The sequence below is a fragment of the Xylocopa sonorina genome, chromosome 15 (genome assembly GCF_050948175.1).
Source record: "Xylocopa sonorina isolate GNS202 chromosome 15, iyXylSono1_principal, whole genome shotgun sequence".
Classification (NCBI taxonomy): domain Eukaryota; kingdom Metazoa; phylum Arthropoda; class Insecta; order Hymenoptera; family Apidae; genus Xylocopa; species Xylocopa sonorina.
The window spans coordinates 4,987,353-5,009,210 of NC_135207.1; the positions used below are offsets into that span (position 1 = coordinate 4,987,353).

Sequence of the window (21,858 nt, forward strand, 5' to 3'; positions counted from 1 at the left end):
TACTCGCTAATCCGCGTCACAATTACACGCACGGCTCGTCCCTTTCGCCTTTAAACGATTCGTCAGCGACGTTCATCGACGAACAAGGGTACGAGAAGAAGAGGCGAGGGACAGGCTCAGCGTTCGAGACAAATTAACTCGAGGAATTCACAGCGTTCCCGGGTGAATCGAGGATATTCAGCGGCATTCACAAGTACGTCGACTGGCAAAGAAACGCGGCCCGTCCCGCGACCATTTCAATTCCGTTTAACGTCGTCGTTACGCATCCGCTCGCGTAAAATTCCCCGGCAGACCGTTTATTTATCGCAGCCAGGTAGCAGCGCATTCGAAGGGCCTGTGCTGTTGCTGCTACGTGGGACGAGCACGGGACACGAAAGAAAAGCACGAACGTTCGAAAGAAACACCGCGACAAAAGGGGACAAAGACTGATTCGCGACAAAGGACGAAACGTAGCCCGTTGGCTGATGAGGGAAATTCGATGACGTCGAGATATTTCCCTATAATTATCTTCAACGTCCCTATAATTATCTTCAACGAGACACTGTGCTCAGAGACATCTTCCTCTCTCGAAGATCTCTTGCCAAGGAAAAGTGGAAGAATCTCTTTCCTCTTATTTTCTCGAGATAATTATGTATAATTATTCCTTTGTCAGTCGCAGAGAAGTAGGGGGTTGTTTTTTCTTAATCGTATTAAAAGTGTGAAAATATAATTTTTCGAGTAATGGTAATATTATATATTGGTACAGAGGACTAATTTAGATTATCCCTCGAACACTGTTGTATTGTACAAATTGCTGTCAGTTGGGGGATGGAGGATGTAATTAAGAACGAAAGACGCGATATCCTATTAAGAGAAACGAACTAGGCAATTCTGATAAAAAAGCAGAAGAGACTCCCTCTTCTTTATCGTCTCAACTACGTTACACAACTCTTTTGTCCGTCATTTGCCCTGGAATTTCCTCGAGCGGAAAGAATTTTTTTTCACAGGAATTAATCAGCCCGCGGTGTCTTTCATTTCCGACCGTCGATGCTCACGAGAATTAAGTTCTGTCCGACGTTTAACTCGCCGCATTCCGGCCGCGGAAACCTTTGCGCGGTCCCGCCCGTCTCTTTTCGTCCGGCGAGGAAAAACATTTTTCCGCGGCGCTGCGCCGCTCTGTAAACAGTCGAATCCGCGCTCGCCACGTTGCCTCGCTAAACGCGGCTCGACTGCTAAATTACTTTACCAAGCGGAATAGCTTTTCCACGGGACGGCGACACCGACGACGGAAACTTCCGCGAAGAAACGCGAGTAATTAAAAACGTTGCGCGTACGAGCGCTGCGGAACGGGGACGGATTAAATTCAAGGATGAGCACAATTCGAACGGACATCAAGGAATCGCAGTGTCTCCTCGCGTTAAAAGCTTCCTTCGCGGACAGTAAAACGTAAACGGATGAAAATATCGACTAATGGTCGAAGGTATGTCCCGTTTAACCGCTCATGGTGGGTCTTAATGTGCCAGTCTCTTCGAGAGATTCATAATTCAACTCTGTAACACAAGATCTTCATCCCTTAAGTCCCTCGTTTACGATTCAGCCCGATTCTTCCGTTTCTTCGATTCTACCTCTTAGCCTGCTCAAAATTCAACCGTTCAACGCGGAAAGAAAGGGTGGAAATTTCCCTCGTTTTGCGTTCCGTCGCTTTCCGTCGACGATGGAACGGCTCGAAGCTCCAGCAGGATCAGGGGCGTGGAGAGTAACGCGAGGGTGGAAACGGAGCGAGAGGGCAGGTAGCAGGAAGTACCTCGAGAGTTTGGCCACGACGTTCTTCCGTAGTAAGATGTTGTTCAGCGTATTGATCGTGTCCACTTGCAGGGTGAAGTCCTGGTCCTCTGGATCGCCTGGATCAATCACGACGCCGTCTATACTGGGTCCGAATGCGGGCGCGAATTCCAACCCCTTCACAGGCACCGAGACCAACGCGTTCAGCGGCACCTCTCTCAGGCATCTGAGCAACGCCTGAGAATCACCTGCGGCCTGGACAAACAACGTGAATCTTTCATGAAAAATGTATTTGCACGCTCGCCTCGAGCGGCTGGTAAGTTGTTGGTAGCCACTTTAGGGGTTGTTGGACGCGCTAACGGTAAGAGCAGCCAAATCTCCAAGTTCCTGTACAATTCGAACGATACGTTGCGACAATTTGTATTGAGACTGTAAGTCGAACAATTAGATTACAGCATAGCGAAGCAGACGTCCGTGTTTCTCGGGAGGGGATGAATCGTTGATTGGTAACTGAATGTTCCGCGCGCCGAGTCGCTTTAATTCAGCCGCGCGCAAATGAATTGCTTTAGCAACCGGCCCTGTAATCGCCTTTGGAAATCCAGCTCGAGACAGACGTAGGCCAGCCACGATCGAACGTCGACCCGGGCCGCTGGCGTCGAGGAAATTCGGAAGAGCAAACACATCGCAGCAGCCCCTCGGCAAGCCACGACCGATCTCGCGGCCGACGCATCGATTCGTTCGTTTAGCGAATTTAATCGACGCTCGAATATTGTCGAACGGGAGGGGGGCAGCGGCCGGATACGCCGATTTCGCGGAGGAGTTTCCAATTTTCGAGCGAGCGGAGCAAAAGAGCGACGGCGGCGGCGGGCTCGACAATTTCGCCGGGGAATTTTCGGGATACGAAGCCCGCCGTGGCCTCGTTTCACGCTCCGTGATTGGTTTTCTCTCGCCTCCAGCTCCCGCGCGAATTCTCGCATCAGGTAAACCGTAAAATTAGACCGGCAGCCTGCTCTCCTCTTTTTCGCGTCCGTTTGATTTCAACCAGCTGACACGAAAGATCGTTGGGACGAGCTACCCCCGAATTTCGAATCGATCGATTTCGTCTCGAGGCAATATTTTGACACTTCGACTAAACGCAACGTTCCATTGAAACGACCATTACCAATAGAGCGATTTGTTTTTACGTAAAAGTACACCGTGCACAAATAAATCGCGCGTAAAGTCCTCGAACGACTACGATCGCTCGAAAGCACATCGTGGGCGCGGATAAAATTGTTTCGATCAGTCACGTCGATCCTCGATGCTAATAAAATCGCACTCGGGGTCAGGGAGGCTCTTAACTTATTTCCGAGTCATCGACGAACGTCCAATTCCACCGCAACGGTTCACCGGGAGGAACACGCGATTGGTACCTTCGAGCCACTTCTCGTATTAACAAACGCGAGCACCGACCCGAATTTGAAAGCAACGATCGCCCGACAAAACGGCTACGATCGTTACCCCTGCCCACCTTCGAACCAGCTCGATGGCCGCGGGCGTTTCGAGACGATATTCATTTCGTAATGTTTTCCCTCGCGACGAGATTCAATCAATCCAGACAGGACCACGACCATCGACTCGTATAACATAATCCTATATCGTTTCGCGTTCTGTCCGCTCTTTTTCCTCTTCTCTCCTATTTTCTTTTTTCTTTTTTTTTTTTTTGTGTCGGGTGGTGGTTGGGAGAGGATCCCTCCACTCGACGCGAACAACGAGGAACGATGGCTTTGGAGGGTGGCGGGGGCTCGTTCCGGGGAACAATCGGCCGGCGCTTACCCTGATTCCGCGTTTAATCGTTATTTTCAATCGGCTGCAAATCGAGGGTCTGTTTAGGCTCGCCTATCTAGAACATGCTCGAACGGCGGAGCAAGAGTGGCTGGCGAGTAGCCGAGGCGCATTCCCCGCTGCCTCTCGACATCGTACGATGAAATTGAGATTCTTCCGGCAGCCATGTATATCCCTCTACAGCTCTCGAGCCCTTCTGCTCGCTGAAATTGTTGCAGCGAGTCGAAATTGTAAAGATCGCCGATCGATCGTTGCGCGAACGAAACGGGATCGCGGCTCTGGAGTACTGGGATAAGCAGAGGCGGTCGACGTTTGGTCAGACGGGCCACGCGGTTCAAACTACGATCATTGATTTTATCTCGACTGTCAATTAACGAAGCTGAAAGTATATATCATATCTTTTTTTAATTACTCTTTTATTCAACTGTTTCTAGACTTCGTAAAAATAAGTCCACGTATCGCGTTTTGTGTCACACATTTTAATTGGTCTCCCTCAAGTTTTGAATATTTTTAAGTGTTCCTTTATTCGCATTTGTTCTTATTTTATACGACAAGTGGACGACGAACGAAGACGTTCGTCAGAGACGACGACGACTCGACGATCGAAGACTCGTAGCCAGGCATCGTAGTTGTCGTTTCAGCGACGAGCAATTTCGGAAACGGGGAATCGAGGGAACGGTCGCCGCGGCGCGGCGGGACATAAATTAAACTATCAAACGAAACCAGCGGAAACACGGTGTTTTTACGTCCGTTAGTTACGCACCAGCAATTATATTAACGATGCGTTTCAATTAAGCTAATATAGGCGGCGGGCATCGCGCGGCGCTCCCGTTGGGAATTGCCGCGTTTTAACGCGGCCAACGCACCCCGTCATACGGAAATATCCTCTGCCGTCGAATAGAATTAAACTGGTGGGCGATACACGCTCCAAAATAATGCTCGACGTTCTGTCGAGTGTTTTCGGACAAAATGTCTCCCCCAATTCTCTTTAGGGTCGTCGTACCGTGTCGTTTTTTTGCGTTTTTTCTAATTTTTATCGCTGCGTTTCTATTCCTTTTACGTATCGTTCGCGATCAATTCTGTTACGCTCAGTCGATTTCCAATAGTTGTCCGCTTTTTCGTGTTCTCTTGTTGTATTTGCTGATCACACGTTATTATTATTATTATTAACATCTATTGGCAGCATATAATAACATTACACTTGCAATTTCTTTTCTCTTTCAATTTAATTCAATAGAAATTGATTGAAAGCGAAGCAGAAATGAATTATTGTGGAACTGCAAATTGTTGCTTAATAGATTACGTAATCGTATAATTATTTATGTGTAATAAGGTACATATAAACATTGTTATATGCTTGCCTTCAAATTTAAAGCGTGCACCCTTGCTTCTCAGTCGCGTTTAATGAATATGGGTTAAATGTTAACTGGTTAGGAATTTTTAAGGACACGAAGAGCAATATGGTTAAACGTTGTTCACGCTCTACAGAGGGTGATATGAGAGAGAGAGAGAGAGAGAGAGAGAAAGAGAGAGAGAGAGAGAGAGACGAAGAAGCAGGGGGGCAGAAATTGTTTCCCCCGCGGGGAATGTCTGACGGCGGTTTATTTGCTTCGGAGTTGTCGTCGAACCGGGGACCTTAATGTAATGCACTCCGAGCTGTACTCACCCACGAGCAATTTAGATGTTTGGCAACTTGCAGAGCGTAATTTGCGGCTCCTCTCACCAGCGCCCATGGAGAAAGCGCGCTGCCAGACATTAGAACACTACGATGGAACAGCAGACCTGAAACAATCGAAAAGTAGCGAATGAGGATTATTCCTCTCTCGTGCGCGACTCGTGTGGATCAATACAAGAAGCTACGAATTTTTATTACAATGGTGTAACAAACTTATTTAATTCGATTCCCATAATAAAACGTGAAACAGGATCGCGAGATACTTCATAGGAAGTAACGAAAGGGTCGATAGTGGACGATCGATCCTCTAACGTCAAACGACGCTGACCACTGAAAATTTCTCAAGCAATTCACTGGATCGCATGGCAATTGGCGATCAGTTCCAGCCCCAGTTTCCATTTAATAGAATCTCAAATAAATTTTGGACAAGAGAACCGCTTCTTGCTGCAGGTGATTATCACGGAAAAATAAAGTTCCCTAGCCAAACGCGAACTTCATCTCCGCGTTACCCTCGAGTCCATTCGCCCTGGTTGGCATGGAAGGGGCGCGCGTTGCAGTTTAAGAAGATGGCCGGGGCGAGAAGCTCGTTCGCCCTGTCGCTCAGCGAGACGTTCGCCGTCCGAAACGGCAGTTCCTCTCGTGCACTATAAATCGTCGTCGAGGTAAAAAAAAAGAACGAGGAATCGGCTCGAAAAAAATTGTGAAACCTCGTCTGAGCTCGCGCGAGACGTGGAACGGAGAAAAGAAACGCACGGCGCGAGCGTATTTCGTTAAGCCAGCGGCGGTTTTATCAAGCTTGATACCCATCAAACAGGATTTCGCGTTGGGTGTTACTTAAATCTCGTCCGTCGTTAATCTTCGTATCTGTAATGCGCAGCGTTTGTTGAGTAATCTTATCGCGACAGTTCGCCAAGATTTATCATTATCCAACCGGGGCGGGTTGCAGCGTGTTTCGAGAGAGAAGCTGCACGGTCTCCGCCTGGCTTCGATGCGTGTTTTCAAGCGGCGGGTTATCACGGTTTCGGCTGGTTTCGTTAGAGGATCGAGATAACGTTGTTTCACGGCGGGGGCCAGACAAAAGCGGCGGCTTTTCCCTCCGTAACCGGCTGGCTGCGTTTAATCGGAAACTTGGGAGTCGTTAATCTTCATATCGGGGCCCAGCGGTTTCACCCTCGGAGACTTTGCTCCTTTGATGAATTCGCGGCAGCCACTCTGTGTCCCCGTCGATCGACGTGTTTCGCTTTCGACTGGAAAATCGGGATCTCCTAGACGAGGGCGAAGGGAACAGAGTGGCCTTCTGTGTTACAGAATTTCGGGAACAGTATAAATTAGGTGAGATTAGCTGGGTTAAATTAGTAGATGGGTACTGACTCTCGTCAGTAGATAGATTTAGACGTATCTAACACGTTCATTTTAATTAAGCTTCCACGCAGGATCGCTTTTGCGTGGAAAAATATCTCGCAAGTATTTTCATTCTATTCTTCTCTTCAGCCACGCAGCTGTGCTTAGATCCCTGATAGCAGAGGATTTAGGAAGTATTACGGATCCCGTGATCGATTATCAATTTCAATGGAGCCAGGATACCAGCCGTTATCTCTGTCGACATACATCCAACGGAATGACTTTACAGCGATGAAGGCTGTCGATACGCGTGCGAGAATCTTACACGAGCGCGATACTTATCATCACCCTAAGTACGTTGATCCATTAGGTGCGACTAGCAGTAATGTTCGCGTTTCACGCGCCTCGGACACTTGGTCCCTTTGCCGTGTCAGTAACTGCCAGTCAGCCCAGACAGAGGATGACTGACGGTTTTGCCATGTCAGTGCATTTCTGTATACACCATTATCCGAATCAAGTAACACACGGTTGGCACACAGCTTATTCTCAGTCCACGTATCATATCTATTCTGGTATTCAGCTTATTCTCTCTCTCTGTTACTACCACGTTTCATCTTTTTATCACAGTCATTGATTCTATTTTCGTTCGTACAAAAAGAGTCTGATTATTTATGCAGAATAACATTCGTCTTCCATGCGGTTCGTCTGCCTTTAATTACCCGAAAAGTGGATAATGCAAACAGTTGTTGGTCGCCCCGTCTCGATACTGGACGCAGTGAAACTGTTGTACGGCTGTTCGATATCTAGTCATGGGAAAATTAGTCTGTCAACCCATCCATTAATATGCATACATCCGAGTTATCCTAAGTTAGACAGCGGGGAAGATGGCGTGCTGTTAATATCCGTCGCTTCAAAGCCTCGTACACTTTGAGCCGCGTCCATACAGGCCCCGTGAACCGATCGACGATAAGTTCCCGCTCGCTTTAAAAGTCAATCTCGGACAATAAACGTACGGGGCCTCGCCAATCGCTGGCGTATACCACTCGCTGGGTAGGCTTAACGAAATCGATAGCGAGACCAGCGGATTAACGCTCATGGGCTCACGGTTGTTTGCGTTTTGCAATTTCAATATCTACCCTGGGTTAGGCGCGCCACTTCGACGGATCGCTGTTTCACGGTTAGCTTCGAAACTGTCGAACGTCTGGCTGGATAGTCGAAATTGTTTCACTGCCTCGCAGTTCTCTTTCAGAGTTTTCTGCTTTCTTCTGTCGCGAAGCCATTAACGCCAAACTGCCACGCATCGATTCTCGCGCCGTTCCAATTGCACCGTGCCACTGGTTATGGAGAAGCGAATACTCCGACGATTCATAACCCGTTCTCGTGACGTGCATTGTTTGGATAACACACGTGACGTAGAAGAATGCGAGATTCGACGCAACTCGTACTATTGCTACGAGTGCTCGAAACTGTTCCTCTTCCTGTGCGCTGTTCCGCGATAGAGACGAGATACTTCGCGTTTAGGAGGGCAACGCGCAACTTTCATCGTATTTTGTGTTTCAACTGCAATTCTCGAATTGCACTCGACAATTCGCTTTGAGGAAGCATCGATCATCCAGACAGAAGCTGTCTCCATATAATTTCAATCATGTGATAGAATTAAAAATAGGAGATTGAGGTAACAGCTGAAAGAAGAATAAGTAGTACGAGTCGAAGATAGCTGAAACATGTACTTATTCTTACTTATCGTCTCTATTATCAAACTCGTAACTTTTCGAGGCTGGTCGACCCTTCTCGACGCGTCTCGTCGCAAATATTTAAGAAATTACTCGCGGCAGCTTCCGCGGCTTACGGCCGTCTTGCTTGGTGCTCGTTTCCGTTAAAGCTTATTAACTTATCAACCGTGGCAGTCGTCAGCGTCGCCGCGTCGGTTCGAAAGTATGACGATGCCTCAGTTCGCCAGTGAAACAAGTGAAAAAGGATCAAAAGACGAGGCGGGGATGAAGAGGGTGAGTATAAAAGCGGAAGCTTACGTTCGTTGGTAATATTCATAAGTTGCAAGTAGCTTAACGTTCTCTCTTCTCGCTCGAATGTTTACGCGGTCGATATTTAAATTAACCGGTTACTCGAGACAAGTTTTTCCTCTTCCCGTCGCGATACTAAATACAATATCTTCAGCGTGAATATTCGCGAACTGGCGGTGCATTAAGCGTCTCCATGCTTCGCGTTTTGTTCGCGCTTCGTTCCCCAAGTCTTTTCGCCGCGAGACAACCGAAGACTTTCAGCGAGATCGTCATCATCCGGCTCGATACGGCGCTCTGCATCGATTTCGTTCACCCAGCTACCTCGAGCGAACGCGACGGAAAACGAATAAGCTTTTCGAGCCCTTCCTCTTGCTCGATTTCATTCCACCGTCGTCGTCGAACGCTCCGGAGAAAGTGCATCCCCCCTTGCATACCCTGACTGCGCGCGTCTCCATTAATCGAACAGTGATTCACGGCCACTCGACTCGGCAGAAATTTTCAGTAGCCACTTCGTCTTCCGATTCTTGAACTATGAACAAGCGACTTCGATGTCGTTTCGTCGGGAGTAGTTCAATTTTTCTTTTTTTTTTTTTTTTATTTTAGAATCGAAGTGAACGAACGAACGTTTCTGTACAGGGTTCTCCTGGAGAACGGAGTAATCGCGCGACGACGCTGAATTAATTGATAAGTCCTCCGGTTATATGGCCCCGACACCGGGGATTTATTCAAGCGGAAAGAGAGACGCGAGATTCGCGTTAACGGACGATGAAAAGATATTCTACTTGCGGAGAATGGCGAATCGTTATGCATGCATAAAGATTAGCTGAATATGAAATAACCTTGAGCTACCTGCTTCTACTTCAACTCGAAAGTTATCTTAAATTCCCTCTATTTTATTTTCTCTCCTCTGGCGTACTTCTCTTGCGTGTATAAATAATTCGTAATTAAATTTAATATTTGTAGAACCAGCTGATAAAGGTGAACCTCATCGATCTTCCAGTTATATCGTTACATTGATGTTGTATTAGTGTCTAATAGACACGCGATTCAGGGATCAGTTACACGGACACGTTCATTGACAGCGGTTCATTAGCGATGACCTTCAACCCTCTAAAGAGTTCGAATTACGGGGTAGCGGGTAATCGATGCACAGGCTGCGTTGCACGCGTGCAGAGTCGAGGCTCTACACGTAATTCCGTGGCACGCTAATGGCCAGTCGAACGCCGATATCGATCCGTTCTTTTCCTCCGCGTCTTCCGTCCTCGCCTTTTCCTGCTCGAAAGTGGCCGCAGGCGTCGTGAACTTTTTTCAAGGATCGCTTCCTGTACACGTCGTTAACTCCGCGCTGTCTGCTACGTCCCGTGTTCTTGCCCCATTCGAGGTATCCTCCTGTTCCGTTTCTGTTTCCCAATAACAGACCGCCTTGCCTGCCTGAACCCTCTGCGCACCCTTTACTCTCGATGCTTGGATTCTTTCGCCTCTCTAAAGTTGCATTTCCAAGAACGAACGCGAAATTAACCTTCGCGATTTCTCTCTGAACTTCTCTCTTTCAGTTTCTCGAACGATGTGATTTTGAGTCTTTTCCTGTGGCTTTCTTGAACGTTAACGTAGGAAAGATACAGCGTGCAGGTGGTTCTTAAGACGTGCACGAAGTTCACGCGACGTGTGTTCAAAACTTTCAGGCATCTGCGACAGTTCACAGAGGAAGACACTATCCTCGAGTAGTACAAGCCCGTCAGTAATCAGACGACTGCTCCACTGACGCAAAGACCACCCTTATTAATTCACCTCGTTCTTTCCCAATGTTTGCCAAACCTCCTTGCTCGTCGATTACCATTAAAATCAAGGCAAACGATCTAGCGATAAGAATTTTAATTGAAACTCATCGATCTTCACGGGTAGTTCAATTAAACGGGTCCCCAGCTACGAGGTACGTTCGAATTGGGATCGAGCGAGGTGCAAACGAGTAGTGTCCGGCTCGAATAACAATTTGTTTGAATAAGAAAGGATATCGGGATAGCACGCGAGGATATCCGCTTGCAAGACGGCGGCAGGCTTCATCCCTCACGCTGCGCGACGTCCGAAGCGGAGGACGGGGCAGGAGGAGTTAATCGAGGGAAGCGAAACTGGGCCGATAACATCGATCCCGCGATCCTCATGTTTTATTGAATACGCTCGTTGGCCTAGCGGCGCGGAGTGGCTCTCCTCTCGAGCCGGCACTCGACCAAGAAAGAAATCGTTTCGTCGCCGACGACGCGACGCGGATTCCTCCTCCTCACGGCCCGTAGCTCGCGCCCCGCGAAATGACCTCGTTAGGGGAGCGATTTGATCTGTGCTCGCCTTTACACGGGCCACCGTGCCTCCCCTCGAGGCCCAGGCTCTTTGAGTCACCGCCGATTCTTTTCTACCAGCTGCCTCCACGTGTATCCGCGTACTTTGACGCGAGACTCGAGCACCGCCTCCGGCTGGAGACTACGTTGATAAGGTTTTAAGGGTCGAGCGTTTGCACGCACGCGAGACCAGTGCAGATGCACTCGACTGTCGGATGTCGTAAAGGGTGTTGATTTTCCTGCAGCCAATCGGTTCATTGGTTGAATAAGCATCGACGATAGAAGGTACAGCGTTGTGACTAGTAAGAATTGTGAACCTTGTTGTTGGTTTCGAACAAGTTTCGTGTAATTTAATTTGCACTCTTGATATTTAGAAAATTGGGGTTTGGGGTTTGTTAAGGTTTACGAGATGCACGGATAGGGTCTTTGATTGTATGCGAAATGCCTTTTGTGAGCTGTATCTGGGAGCACGAACGCATGCAGCACCGTGGTTTGGAGTCAAAGGGTCGATTCTGATCGCGGTTTGATGGATGATTCACAGTGTCGAGTTCTGGATGATGTCTACGCGCATTGCAGTTTACCGATCGTCGTGTTCGACGATGTAACGAGACAGTGACGCGCGCGAAGAAACGCTGCAGCTGATACGAAGTTCCAGGAATCTGTTAGGGGTGGAACAATTACAAGAATTCCCGCGGGACCAATCCGATTCGAACTCTGTTCCTAGTAGTTACGACCCGCGCACGCTTCGAGCACGTAACACAGAATCGAACTACGATACAATATCCAACAATACCGCGCGATATTTCCACACCCGCAATTAACACCGAAATTAATTGAACCAACGTCCGCGTAACTTCGATTGTACCGCAGACGCGAGACCGCGAAGGTTATTGGTCTTCGCCACTGAAAAACGACTCTTGGTCTGCAGTTTCATCGGTGATAGTGAAATCTCTGGGTTTCTACTCTTCTCGCATCGCAAACATTCTCTCTTTCACATAAAAATCTAAATATGACAGAGGAACCTTAATCCATTTTGAAGAAATTTTGTCTGCTCGACGGTTCTTCGCGTGACCCCCATTTAATTTAAATAATAATTGCTTCGTCTATTTCTTAATTCTAATTTTCACGATTCGACGGTTTAAGGTTCGCAGTTGAACGTATTGGGTGCATTTCTAGACGAGAGCGAGTATTTATGTGTAGGTCGGTCCGAAGGGTGAGGCCACCCCTTTGGCCGATCGCAGCTGATAGCGATTCTGTTTGGCCTGCCACCTGATAGAGAGTTCCTAACCGCGGACATTGTCCATTCGAAGCCTGCAACCCGCGCAGATTAAACTCGACGGATTAGATCCCATCAGAGAACAATCGGTCGAAGGAGAACGCGACGCGATCCCGAATCGAACGCACGCCTAATACTAACATTTCACCCCTGGCGTTTTAGTAATTGCGATGCGGTCCCTAGTATACTTTCGTAAGCAGTCTCTCTCTCTAATGGGATCGTATTTCGAGCAGGCTATTACCGTCAGCCGTGATCGGTAAAACGGTTGAGAATCACAGTCGTGTACATTCGCGGTACATTCCGTGAAACTCGAGCGTTCTGATATATTCTGATCTCGTTTTGCGATTAGAAAATGGAAAATATAGGGGATACCATCAGCGTGTCGTGTCGGCGGATCGTTTTTCTCGATGCGAAGGTTTGAATTGGTAGACGAGAACGATCGATTCGCTGAGATCGCGCGAGAGTGTTTTAAAGTAACACTTGGAGGGGTGCGGTCTTATGACAGCCGGCGCGTTAACATTGCACGAGCGCGCGTACACCAGTTCGCGTATAAATCACGTGAAACGATATGAAAGCCGCGATAGCTGATAAGCCTTCAGATTCGCGCGTGCACGCGGCGCACTTTGAGCCTGGGTAATTAGAAAAAATGTATAGCCCTCCTCCGATACGCGGGCTATCGCGCGCGTTCAATTAATTAGACCGATCAATTTTGCGGCTGTCGCGTATGAAGGAAGAAATTCATGGGCGCGGGATACTTTTTCGCCGCAATCAAAACCAGCCACGCGACGGTCTTCGAAATTTTTTTACGCAAAAACACGTACAAAAAGTGCAATCGAAATGATCCGTGGTGCGCGAGCAGCCTTTAAATATCGAACGACGATAGTAGTCGACTCTTCGAACATTATACGCGAGTATTTTACCTTTTAAATGTTATATAACATGTGCGATACAAATTTGAATATTTTACGCGGCTTCTTATGTGCTCTTCTGCGTATTTAAATTTTCCATAAATGTATAAACATCCATGGTGTGCCTCTTACTATTCATTTAAATATTATACGACACGTGGAACAAACTCGATTACTTTTTTATAAACATCCATAATCTGTTATTACTCGTAGCCGTTATTACTCAAAGGTAATGTTTCATAAAAAAGATCGCTTAGAAGATAGAAGATACTGACACGAATAAAACCGTGCCACGGTAAAGGCGGTGTTCGCCGCGTCTCGCAATCAGTACTCGCAAAGATCTTGGCGGTGCGAGAAAAAAAAAAGAGAGAAAAAAAAAGATAGCAGAGAAGGAAAGGAAAAAAGAGCGGAAAAATACAGCGCCGCGTGAATCGAGGCCTGCTTTTTCCATTAAAGCGATCCTCCTGGACAGAATTGCCGTCATTCATCGGCGCTGATGCCATCAGCGCAAATTACGCGGCGCATTTTACGTCAGAAATGGCGGCGTTGCGTGGCATTTGCTGGCCGCGGACTCATTAAACGAGTCTCCCGTTCGTAATGCCTCTCGACGCGCGTTGCTCCGCTCGACGATCAACGCTCCGCGCGACTTTTCAGTCGGCTGGCGATAAACTTCGTTGTTGCTCGCATCCTCGTTCTCTTTCGACGCTGAATTGCCCTGGCGAGATGGGAACCACCGGAAGATGGAATCGTTGCGCGATGGTGAATGAACTCCGTTGAACGCGTTCAGGGGGGTGGTTTTACGGCGGTCTTCCCGCGAGATTGGAAGAAACAAGGGCGTAAAGGTGAACGTCTCGAAGGATTTTTGTTATTCTTTTATTTGTTACTTTCTCGACGATCCTTCGGGTTCAACCATCGCAGATAGGATTTATTACAGCTAATAACTCTCCGCACTCGAAGTGTTCTACCTCGCGAGCTGAACCAACACCCCCTCTAAGAACTTGTTCTTTATTACCCGGTGTAATTCCAGACTAGCAGATTAGTATTTTCATTACGTGCAGTACTTAATTTCGAAAAATATGTTCCTAAGAACACGGGACGAGAGAAATTAATGACACTTGTAAATTGCAACCCATTATAACTTGAGAGAAAGAGTCAGAGAGGGACGAGGGCGAGAACGACGAAGACCTATTTGAAAACAAAAACCAGCGAGAGCGGACTAAAAAATAATCTGGGTGTTAAGAATTCATTCGAACATGGTGAAACAATTTTCCAAAACAAATAACGATTGAACGTTAAACAAATGTCATTTATATGCGGTCTGACGCGTCGAAAACGAGAGAGACAAAATTTCGAACTAACTCTACAACGCGGCACTGCTAAAGTTCTGTCTTATCGAGCGCGAATCAACTCGCCATCCAATTTTCCGTCGAGCAGCCGGTCGAGCCGTGTTCATATGCGCATATTAAAGTTAATCCCATCCGTAGCCACGCGAAGTCGCCCAGGAACGTCGGACGGAGGAGGACTGGGGAGGGTGGCGGTTTATCAGACGCGATAAATTACACGCGGAATCAGCTGCTCTAACCCCTATTGACAGTTTTCAGCTATAGTGAATTATCGTTCCGTTCGGGTTAACGATAAAAGCAGGGGAACCCTACGGGCAGATTACTTCGTTTTGTTTCACCTCGAAGGATCGATCTGTCTTCCATGCGCTGAAACAACCCCCGCACGGCATCGGCTCACGCGACTCCAGCCGACGAGGGGACTGAGAAATGATTTTCACCGGGGTTTGGTTATTAATTTCCCTGCTCGATACGGGGGCACGTCGAGCACGAAAGAAATTTATGCGCCTGCGGATCGGAGCGTTCACGGAAAGGAAAGCTCGAACGTGTACCACGCGCGAGGGTGGAGACAGCGCTCGCGCTGAGTGGTATTATCGAGCGATACATTCTAATTGCGCCCAGCCGACCGCAGACGGCTTCTTTCCCCGCCTCTCTGTGCACGTCGAGGAGGAAAAGAAGAAGAGGACGCGTGAAATTTACAAAGTGTCGGCGCAGGTGAAGCAGCGGCTCTTTGTCAACGAATCGAGGCGAGGGTAGCGACACGAAGGGGGATGATAGGCCGTCGTATCGGAACCGAAGCGTACCGCCAGCCCGTCGACGACAGTTTTTACGGGCTCAGGCCAGAGCTGCGGCCCGTTCGACCCTCGTTTACATCTAACGCTTTAATCTTGAATATTCCGTCCAGTTATTTCTAGACGGGGCCGTTAAAAGGGTTAGCGTGACCCGACGTTAATTATTCCAAGGACCGGCGCACGACAGAAATAAAATACACGCCGTCCTGCCCCCGACACGCTCCGGGAAGGGTGAATTACCTGCGAGTCGATTAAAGAGACGCGACTCTTCTGGCTGGGCCGGAGAACTTCTTTTGATCTACATCCGGCTACCGCCAGAGCCCACCACCCCCTTTCTCTAGCCGTCGTCGTCCTTGTCACGTTTCACCTTGTATCAGCCTCTCCTGCTTTTAATATTCAAATACATCCCCCTCGCCACCCTCGCCCTGCTTTCGATCACGACCGCCTCAACATTCGCCAAACACGTTCTCGTCTTTTTTTACGGCCGTCAGTGTGGATCGAACGCTGCCATGGATGTTTGCCTTGCCTGTAGCGGCGGGATCGAGGGATACTGATGGAATAAGCGTCGAGGGATTTACGCGTTTTATGGATGGTTCTTTACACGTATCTTACATAAATAGATTGAACGACGAGCGTACCGGAAATCAGTACGTGCTCGCTAAAAATTCGCCACCTGGCCAACTGGAAAATTGAATATTTGTATCAATAAAATTATTATGGCGAGGAAACTCTATACAGTTATCTGACCACATCTTTTAATTCTCGCATGCGATATTCTTGTGGTAAGTTAAATACCAATCGAAATATCGCACATAAAATGAAATCAGAGTCAAGAGGCAATCAGATATTGAATTACCCTTCGATGCGAAAAGAAAATTTACCCACCGTCAGGCACCGCGTGACTGGTCATGAGGAAGTTGACGCAGGCAGCGCCAGTCCCATGGCCGACCAGCGTCACATTCCCAGGATCGCCGCCAAAGTAGCCGATGTTCTCCTGCACCCAGTGTAACGCCGCGATCTGGTCCATCAGCCCGTAATTCGCCGGCGAGCGTAAGTGCGAATCCGTGTTGGCGTTCAGAAAGCCTGTAATCAAAACAGGCTTGGTTATGCTCGCTACCTCGTCCAACGGTAAACTGTTGTCAAACCGTAATTAAATTTTTCCCACCCACTCCTAATCCGAATTAATTCGATTTAGAAGATAAATCTGACAACGAACCGTTAAATTATTCGCTGCCATTCGATGTACCGTGGATATAATGGAATATTTCCAAAGAATGCACAATACTAGAGTCACCATAAGCACCTCAGGATAATAGTTAAGAATGTTAAAGTCGCGCGAGACAGAGAGAACGAAATGAAATCATTTCCAAAGCGAAATTCTCGAATTAGAGATCAGCGAGATTCTTCATCCCCTTTCGTACGAAATTTCGCGTTAAACCAGCCTACGCAGCAGTGGCGAACGTTTCTACAAAACAGCGGAGGGCGTATTCTTCGGATTTCTTCTCCACTCGTTCGCATTCTAGACGAGCGCAATAGACTGCGAACAGGCGGGCAACACGACGGGAGAGGATAAAACTCGGAAATCGCTTCGAATCGCCTGTTCTTGACCCAGACTGTAATCTGCATTCAAACCGTTCCACATATCCCATGACCCGGACTGCAATCTGAATTCAGACCGCCTCCCTCGTGCAGCGCGCGAACGCGTGTAAACGAATACGAGGGGATGCGCTGGTTCCCGGTTCTGAAAAGCGCGCGGAGGAAGAGAAGACGAGAGAGAGAGAGAGAGAGAGAGAGCGAGTAACGAGGCGTGGGCTGCGTTCTTCAAAGGAAACGAACGCTACTTCGCGCGTTCGAGCCGCGCTTTCGACCGAGTGAGGGGCATTTCCGGTCGCAGTCAACGGTTTCCGGCCGGCGTAAATACTATTTCAATCGGCTGGCGTCGATTGATAGCGGTATCCCGCGCGATCGAACGATATGCAAAATAGAACAGGCCGTGGAGAGCAGTCGAATAAATTGTTCGATTATTTGATCGGGGAACGCGACCGTTTCGGATTCATTGTCGTTTAATTGGACCCGATGGTGCCTAGAATTTCCTATATCCCAGTTTTTCCTCTCCCCATCGAGCTACCGCGCCCTAAACATGCCCTCGTAGCTATTAACGAACGCCAGTCGAACGTGGTTGGAATTTCCAATTCCCGCATTTTCTCTACTCTCTGATCGTACCGTTCGAATTTCCTAACAAACGTAACAACCGCGAGCAGACCATCCGCCACGGCGTAACCAGGCGGCTGTTCTTAAACTCTTGATACATCATCTCTGGTCCCATGAAAAATGTAAACTGTGAAATGGAGGAAGCGTAATGACAACGCGGTCGCGTATACTTTGAAAAACTCCCAGGTTTTGTGATCTTCTGTTGGGAACAGTCATACGAGTACTTGCCGCGCTCAGTTAGCAAAGTGGGTCATGTCGGGGGGAAAAAGTTACAATAAACAAAAGCGCGAAACTTTCGCAGCGTGTTTCGGGGATTCCGACAATAATGAGGGGAACAGCGGAAACATCGCGGAACAGTTTACGCGAATTAAAGACTGTTTGAAAAATTTGAATCAGCCTGCGAGAAAAGGTATTACGAACGAGCGGGCCAGCAAAAGTTAGCTTCGAAATAAAATGGAAAAATTCTATTATACTTTGCTAATCAGTGTCGACTGTGAAAGAGATTTCGCGCATTGTTCAGGAAATTAATTAATCCACGCGATATCTATTTTTCTCATAGAATATTAGTTCGTATTTACGTCCAGGAATATTCTCCCGTGTCACGTCGTCTATTTTACAATTCACAGTTTCGAAGTACTCTGCTCTGTCCCACGTAAACCGATCCCCCTCGAATCGCTGTCTCAACTCAGCCAGCGTTTTGTTTTCGCCAGAATAGAAATCTCACGGTTTTATTCGCTGGAGCTGGGAATAAGTTCGCTCGATTTACGGACGATTATTCGTTAGGGAAGAGAAAGGGTCGGGCGACGATAATTCAACAGCAGTAGAGTAAGTCAAACTTCCGAATGATAACTTCGAACATCTGTTGCAATACTTAGCGAAGCAATAAAGAGTTTAATGAGTTTCGTCGTTCGGCCTGAACTTCCCAACGGCCAACCAGTTAAGAAGCTTTAACTTGGAAAGCGACTGGGACTTATTGGGGCGCAGTGATCGAACTGGTCGAGGAAAAATTGCGCGGGACAACGGATGAATGAAAAACGGAGTGAACGTTCGCGGTGAAGTTCGTCCCTTCGGAAACTGGCGTCCAATGGGACGCTGCACCCTCGACTCGCACCCCTAACGTTGCCACCCTCCGCTGGTTGCTCGTTCGCGTGACGACAAACAGGACAACTTGTCGCTTGGAAATTTCTTTCGACCAGTTCGCTCGTTAACCTCGACGCCAGCATTTTTTTTTTATCAATGTAGTCGAATTATCGGTTTGGCAACGGTTCCAGGGAACAGCCTGTAGAACTGTGTTAACCTACCCTGCGAAACTATGGACGAAGCTTCCCTTGTGGCGGCTGAAGCGTTCTCCAATGCAGATTATGGCAGAAAGTGTCCCTTGGTAATTTTAGAGAAACTCCTATCTCAGTCTTAAAGCGATTCTTCGCGCTGTTACTTGTTAAAGTAAACTGAGAGAAATTGATTCGAAGTATTTTCCGTGGCGACAATAATTGGCGTTGGATGTTTTGCTTCGATCAACAATGTCAGTATCGAGTAATAATGGTACAATTTCGATGAAAACCTCTGCGGGCGTTTCTATTCTGGTAACAGTATTATCGCTAATTGATTGTTAAACGTTCGAGCAACGGGACAAATTAATATGAAATTAATTCGTGGCACGGTTAGAAGTAGTTGCAACCCAGCGCAGTTAGTTCCAGGCTTATCTGCGCCCGCTTACCGAGTCGAAGATCCTCCGCGGGCAATTTTCGAGCATCGACAGAACGTTTCGAACGCGTGCAACTGATTCAGAATAATATTTGCGTCGTTCGAGTGAGATATCGTCGTTCCTTCGCATCGATGCGGCGAGTATTTCTCTCGTCTTGAGTTTTCGACTGCTGAGAAATCGGCTGGGAACTGGCGAGCGGAAAAAGTTGGAGGAATTTAGAGGCGTGGAATCGATAACCAGAGGAGGGTAGAAGGTAAGAGTGTTTAGCGTCTGGCGGTGTGTATGAGGTCAGCAAATAATTCGAAGGCGCGGCTGTCGTCGCGATGCTAAGGCGAATCGTCCGGAATAGTACAGGAATTTACATTTAATTTCAAGAAATGAAACTGGATGGGGCGGCGGTCGGGACGAAGGGTAGAAACGCGAGTGGTACGTGCAACGAATTTCTTTTCAGGCTCTACCTGAATTCGCAGACAATTTTCTCGTTGCACGGCTACCGATAAATTCATTTCCGCGGCGCACATGCCAATTAAACGGCCAGCGACGGCCCCCGTCGACTGAACTCTTTTGTTCCTACGTTCGAGCGTCGCGAAAGTGAACTACTTTTTCGTTTGTCGAGTAAGAATTTCAGGGACGTATTACGCGGAGGACGAGGGCGAGACGCGGTAACACGCGCGTACATAGAAATTAGGCGTGTCGGGCGTTCAGCGTCGAGATCGGCTCGCTTCGCGGTATTCACGTGCAAAATTTTCGCGAGAAATATTCTTAAGCGTTTAAACTCGTTGCCGTGAGAATTCGTGAATGGTATAAACCGCCTTTGGATTTCAAAGAACCTGCCCCTTTTCGGATTAAAATAACGAGGCTGCCCCTTTCAGATCCTTCAACTGGCTGTAAAACGAGTGACTCTTAAAAAGCGCGAAGAATGAACCCGAGAAGCATAAAGGGGTCGCAGAGTGAAATTAATAGAAACATTCAGCCCTCGGGAACAGGCTGTTAACGATGCGAGGCACATTATCAAGATCATTCAGAACGTTCCCGTCAATAGCTCGCCATCCAGTGGCACTCGAGAAGAGGCTATAGGTATCCTCGCGAGCATAATTAACTAGAAAAACCGTGGGGGTGGCGCGGTTTGAAAATTCCTGTCGGCGAGTCGCGGGCGATAAAAAAAATTCCAACGAGCGTTTCTCACGCAAAATGCGCTCAAACAGCTCGCAACAGTAATTTAACGAACTTTCCTCGGTTGTTTTTTCCGGTAACCAGGTTCCCGGTTAAACTTGGAGGGGAAAAAAAAGAAATAAAGCGCAAAAATATGGACAGAAAAAAAATGAAACGAGCCGTATAATTCATGCGCTTCGAAACGCCGCTCGAGGGACGAAAAGGTACGCGTTCGGTTCGGCAGATCGAAGATGTTAATAAATTTCGCTGAACGCTCGTCGATGCGCGCCAGTTCGTTGAACCCGCCACGGTCAATTTCGGCGCACTTCGAAATGATCGATCAAAACGAGATTTAAAAGCGACGCTTACGTTCTAAACAATGCGCGATGAATATGCATGCTCGATTCGCAATTTTCATCGGATAATACATCGCGTCGCAATTTTCTAGGGTTTCTTTCTGCCTCTCTGTCGAACCAACCCCTCTTCTTTCTTTACGCGTTCGTATAACAGTTGATTGATGCCGCTTCCATTCGTATTACCGAACGCACTCGTACCATTGCGTTTTAAAGCTTTGTCCCATACGGATCGACGCGATATATTCGGTCGAAATAAACGTCTGACCTGTTGTTCGCGCGAAACGAATATCAAAATCGAGTGGCGCAACGTTCCGAGAAAAAAGGAGCGAGAAAGAGTAGAATAAAATGGGAAATATGTAGAACTGGATGTGTCTTTATTCCCATCGGGGGTTTCGATCGATCCCTGTACGCCGACTGAACCGATTCGAAGTGCACGCGATTGCGTTTGCGACACGGGGCTATCGCGCTATCGATTCGCACGCATAAAACACTAATGATACAATCGTATTCGCGACACTTTCGGCTGATATCCTGTAGAACGGTTTGTCGGGCACACGCAAACCACGTCACGCTATCCAAAAAATAATGCAGTGGAAACTATGCGAGGAATTGAAAGAAATCTCGTTCCATGATAATCTTGTGGGGTGTGAATGATCCTATTGCGTGCGACTGAGTACGTGTGGAAACTTGAGATTTAGCTATGAATACTCAATATCCAAATTCTATACATGAGAGTATGTGGAAAAGCTTGTGCGTTATTAAAAAATAACGCATCAATTCCTATCGAATTACAATTACGCTTGTTTTCGTCAAAACCTTGCAATCCCACGATTTCAAATTTGAAGCAGGTTCGACTTAACTCTTTTACTCAGACAAGTACGAGAGAGAGCGTTTTTAGCGAGGAAACGAAAGTCGATCTCGAACGAAAAGAACTGCGAAGGGGTTGCAATAGTTAAAAAAAATCGAGGCTGGCAGAACGACTGGAGGATGAATCCAAGGGTCGGTGGAAAACGCGCGAAACTGGAATAGAAATAAACCACCGGTCATATCCCATTTGATATTCAACCTCCGGCGTATCTGTCGTGCTGCGCTTCCGTGTCTCCTATTCTTCTCGTTACAATGGAACTGCTGAACGTTACTCGTTGATTTAAATTTTCCGGTACATGG

The 21,858-nt window shown here is 47.6% G+C and overlaps 1 protein-coding gene across 1 annotated transcript in view; it reads right to left on the reverse strand.

Moving 5' to 3' along the window:
* Nlg3 (Neuroligin 3) overlaps positions 1-21,858 on the reverse strand; it is a 242,878-nt gene that overhangs the window by 13,388 nt on the left and 207,632 nt on the right. The window contains exons 3-5 of the mRNA XM_076907148.1: positions 16,153-16,350; positions 5,252-5,367; positions 1,784-2,016 (exon numbers count right to left, since the gene is read on the reverse strand). Coding sequence (XP_076763263.1) covers positions 1,784-2,016; positions 5,252-5,367; positions 16,153-16,350 — 547 coding nt within the window. The remainder of the gene's footprint in view (positions 1-1,783; positions 2,017-5,251; positions 5,368-16,152; positions 16,351-21,858) is intronic.